At 38.9% G+C, this 4,667-nt stretch overlaps 1 protein-coding gene across 1 annotated transcript in view; it reads left to right on the top strand.

Annotated features, from left to right (window-relative positions):
* Nucleotides 1-1,149: 1,149 nt before the first annotated feature.
* PPID (peptidylprolyl isomerase D) overlaps nt 1,150-4,667 on the top strand; it is a gene marked incomplete at its 5' end in the record, with an annotated part of 13,575 nt that continues 10,057 nt past the window's right edge. The window contains 2 exons of the mRNA XM_010133730.1: nt 1,150-1,290; nt 1,743-1,849. Of these exons, the coding sequence (XP_010132032.1) occupies nt 1,150-1,290; nt 1,743-1,849 (248 nt within the window). The remainder of the gene's footprint in view (nt 1,291-1,742; nt 1,850-4,667) is intronic.

Genomic DNA, 4,667 nt, shown 5'->3' with positions numbered 1-4,667 from the left:
GGGCAGCGGTGGCGCGCAGAGGTGAAAGCTCAGGCAAACCAGCCGGCCCGGTCGTTTTCTTGGCGCTGCTGGTGTTGCCAGAGGTCATTCGAAAATCTGGCCGAATGGTCAAAAAGGAAGTACGAACACCATGGAACCTGGGGTGATGCTTGAAAGCGTAGGTTTTCCGGATTCTTATGGGTGAAGATAGATGCTGCTTTTTTGTCAAGGTACCGCCTCTCATTTATTCATTCTGCTGCTCAAAAGAATGAAAGAAGAAAGTCTGTAAGATTATTTGCCTTTTACTGACTTTTAGTCCTCTAATTTGTTTTCGTTCCTGTATTAATTAGAGTTAATACATTTACATTTAGCTTCCAGCAGAGTGAATTTATGTTACCTAATTGAGTGCAAGGCTGATGAGAAAACAGGAGCATCAGCTGATGGCAGCTGCTAGTAGTGAGAAGTAGCTCTCAGAGAAGTCAGTTTGTAAAAAGATGAGAATTTGACACACAGCCCATTTATCGGCTATTACAGGATCTGTTAGCTACTCAGGTTTCACTTCCTTTAGTTAAAACACGTACGTTTTTTGATTTAACGGTTGCTTGTAGTTTCTGTAACTGCAAACAGCCCTTATTGATGTGCATGTTAGGTATTACCGAGTCTTGGTAAAATTGCGGTTTAAGAGAATGAAGGGTAAGGTCGGTGTACATGTTTGGCATAAGCTTTTTGATCAAATAAAAGTCTCCACTGTACATTCTTTTTTATTTTATCTATTTTTGATTGGACAAGCTACAAATGTATGTTAAAATAGACATAACTATGCCTGTTAAAATATATAATTTGGCTTTAATATATATGTGTGTGATTGCTCACACACACAGTTTCTTTTTTTTTGCAGAAAATGCATTTGGCATTTTTGGTAGTTCTTGGCAGAATCTGTCTTTATTCCTCCTAAATTATTCGTAACAGTGGAATTCACTGTTGCCAAAAACCTAACATAACTCTGCTAGCGATTGCCATGAAACAGCTCCAAAATGTAAATTTAATAGTAATCTAAATAAAAATAATCAAGTCTGAAACATTAATTTTGTTTGCTCTATAATGCTCAAAACATCATTGTGCCAAGGACGGGACTTACAAATACCTCTTGTTCTCTCTCTGTCATTTCAGTTGGACGCATTGTCTTTGAATTATTTGCTGATGTTGTACCTAAAACTGCCGAAAATTTCCGTGCGTTATGTACGGGAGAGAAAGGAACAGGGCCCACCACTGGAAAACCTCTCCATTATAAAGGATGTCCTTTCCACAGAAGTGAGTTTGATGAAATCCTCTGTTTTCCTGTTGGTAACAGAAGTCCTATGTTAACCGTATTTGAAAAAACGTTAAATAGTATTTCAGAGCATTTGTTTAAGAAATAACTTGACTGAAAGTAAGTTTTTGACTTTTTGACCCTCCTAATGACTAGATGTTCTTACCATGCATCGCCAATAGTAAATTATAAATTTACTATTAAGTTAGTACTAGTCAAACTAGTTTACTATGAGTTGTGAATAGATTGAAATGGATTTCAGGTAACGGATGAAATATCAAGTGATATGCACTTATCTGAAAAGGAGTACTTAGGGAACTCTTGATAAAGAAAAGGTGGGGTTTAGTTTTGTTGAGGCGCCGGTGCTGGTGGCAGGGATTGCTCTTCATCTCTGAATTTTTTTCTTGTGCTTTTCCTGCCTTGCTGCTATATTTTATATTATTTTCTTTTACAGTTATTAAGCAATTTATGGTCCAGGGTGGAGATTTCTCAAACCAAAATGGCACAGGTGGAGAAAGTATATATGGTGAAAAATTTGAAGATGAAAACTTTCATTATAAGGTACTCTATGGAAAATACTAATTGTATTCAGTTTTTGAAGTTTCAGTGATTTTTGTTTTTCTTCAGGTTTAGAATTAGTCCAAGTTTTAAGCAGTGGAAAGAATGCAGCAAAAAAGCCCCAGACTTGTTAGTCCTTAAAGTTTTTGTTGAACACAGAACAAATGTATGTATGAATATGTACAAAATGAGGTCAACCTCATTAAGACAAAAGATAACCATAGTTCAAATTTTCTTTTGAATTGCACCTTCAAAAATTAGTTTGAAACAGTATTCTAGTTCTCATTGAAGTAGGGATATTGTTTTAAAAGAATGGCAAATTTTGTCACTCTGAAGCATAGACAGTATGGTATCATTAAATAGATTTTATGCTTTTTTTTCCATACTGTAATAACATTCATAAGATTAGATGTAAGTAATACCTTTCTTAAGAAGTGGGGAATCCATGGTGGATTGCAGAATTAATCCAAAGGAAAATTTGAAGGAAAGCATTTTCTCCACTACAGATTTTTTTCAACGATACGAGAATGGCTTTTTTTTCACCCAAAATGTTGGGAGAATGTGCTGTCAACAGAGCAAGTTTTTTGAATATGCAAAGGTCTTGATTGGAGGATGATGACATTATAAGACATGCTGGTGGCCACTCCTGCCATTACTTGTTCCCACTCCTGTATCAGAACTCACTGTTTCATTACTAGCAACCATTAGTGCAGTCCCACAAGGAGTTTTGTCAGCCCAGCTGCGGGAAGAGAGGAAGGAGCTGTGCTGTGAGGCTAGGAAGTTCTACAACTGTCTTTGTCCTCAAAATCAGCATCTGCAGACACCAGGAAGACTGCTGGTGCAGGTGCTTTACACACACGTGCACCATTTTTGAACCATACCATTTTTGCAGGATGTGTCCTGTGTCTTGTCTTGTTTCTTTTGCAAAGGCATAATTTTCAAAATGTCCATTACCGTTTTTCAGGCTTCTCAAAATGAAATACAATTGATGCCTCCAGGGTCTGTCTTTTGGCGTAAGATTAACTTGGTTTTTATGCTTTTGAAGAAGAAATGTTCACCTTCTGTATTTTTAAATACTTCAAAAAGTATTTTAAATCTACCTTTCTTTAAAAATGGGTATTCCAGAAAGGGAAGAAGACTGCTTTTCATCATACTGTACAGCAGGTCTGTGGACCTTAAGCCTGAAGTTTATAGAGTATTTGAAGATCTCCAAATTTAAGTATTACCTGTAGACTGTGACTGTGGCTCGCAGACTTAGCTATTTTGGAGAAAAGCAGCAACCATAATAATTGTTCTGAGTGCTCCTCTGTGTTCTCAGGTGTACATAAAGGGCTGTGTGGCTAGATGAAAATACCCTGTGCTTGAATTATTAGTAATTGCATCTTGAACCTGAGTGGTGCTACTGGGAAACAACAAAAATAACATGTTCCGCATGTAGCCATTACAACAGCCAGGACACCCGCTGCTGTAGGTGTAACAGTTCTCAGTGCTGGCGTTAACTGTTTGCATACCTTGTTAGTTACGTGATAGCGTATGAACAACTCCTCAACAACACTGACTAAAAAACTTCCAGACGTCATTGTCCTGTGGTTAAAAGAAAGCCCTGACTACAGTTGTGCTTGCCTCCAAGTGTTGTTTTAGGAAAAGAAAATACAGCAGTCCTCCACTAATCAGTCATCAAAGTCCATTACTGAGGTCAGAGCATAGCTGGAAATGTAGCTGCAGCGTTCATCACAGAGTTAATGACAGTTGTGAGAGATGCTCTCTGGTGTCTGACACTTGCTATGGTGGCGCCCATAGCGCTGCTGCTTAAAGTTACTCTTCTGCATTGGTCCTTGTCACAGGATCTCCTTGAAGAAGGAGGCTTTGTGTCATTGTTACCTTTTTGGTTGTACTGTCAAGTGAGATCTGGAGGTAATTAAGAATGGAATGCAAATGATCCCCATTTCTGTTCTCCTCTGTAACTTCTCAGCTGTAACAAAAGTTGTCAATGTGCCAGGGATGAGTTGAAGTCACTTTGGTCTTGTACAGAGTCTGGGATCTCAATTCCTGTCATCTGTTGGCCCAGTATGTTAAGATCTACTACACAGAAATTCACTGGATCTTGCACTTAATCTAGCAGTCCTGCAACACATCCTCAAACCAATGTTAGACGAGTTATTTTTCTTGATGCTTGGGGACACTGGAGCTGCCTGTTTGTTGTGTCATTTGTATGGTTTCCTGTAAATTGCAATAAACGGCAAGACTTCGTCAGTAGTCAGCTTACCAGATCAATCCCACTAGGCTTTTCTTTGGGTGTCGCTTCTCCATCTGATGGCTGTGCTGTTGTAGAACACCCAACTTACAGAGTCCTGAAGCAGCGTTGTTACCATGGCATAGTTTTGCAAGCTTTGAATCTGTCAGAGAATCTGATTTTGTCCAACCCTTTTTACTTGCTTTATAAGCTTACAGAGTGACAAGGAGAAACCATCATGGAAAAGGCTTTCTGTCTGCACTGTTTTTCGAAACACTCATGGCAAGAAAATGCATCAGTGACAACAGTTTTGTTTATAAATAGGGACTCTCATCATGGGACTAATTTTGAGACTTGGTCCCAAACAAAAAGAGGTTGCATATAAGCGTGAAGATTGGAGCCACCAGACTGCTGTCTGTAACTTTCCAACTTGCCTTCCAAATCTTTACAGACAAAAGGTAAACCTGCAGGTGTAAAGCAACACCAGCCTCAGCTGGTATTTGCAAAAATCTCCTATGGGGGAACCCTTCTGATTAGCTTGTTTGCCAGCAGCTGCAGTGCAGAATGTCAGAGGTTTGTTCTGGAGGC

This window comes from Buceros rhinoceros, unplaced genomic scaffold (assembly GCF_000710305.1).
Source record: "Buceros rhinoceros silvestris isolate BGI_N320 unplaced genomic scaffold, ASM71030v1 scaffold12493, whole genome shotgun sequence".
Lineage (NCBI taxonomy): Eukaryota > Metazoa > Chordata > Aves > Bucerotiformes > Bucerotidae > Buceros > Buceros rhinoceros.
The sequence above is the reverse complement of the archived record's forward strand: the minus strand, read 5'-3'. Positions and strand labels throughout refer to the sequence as shown.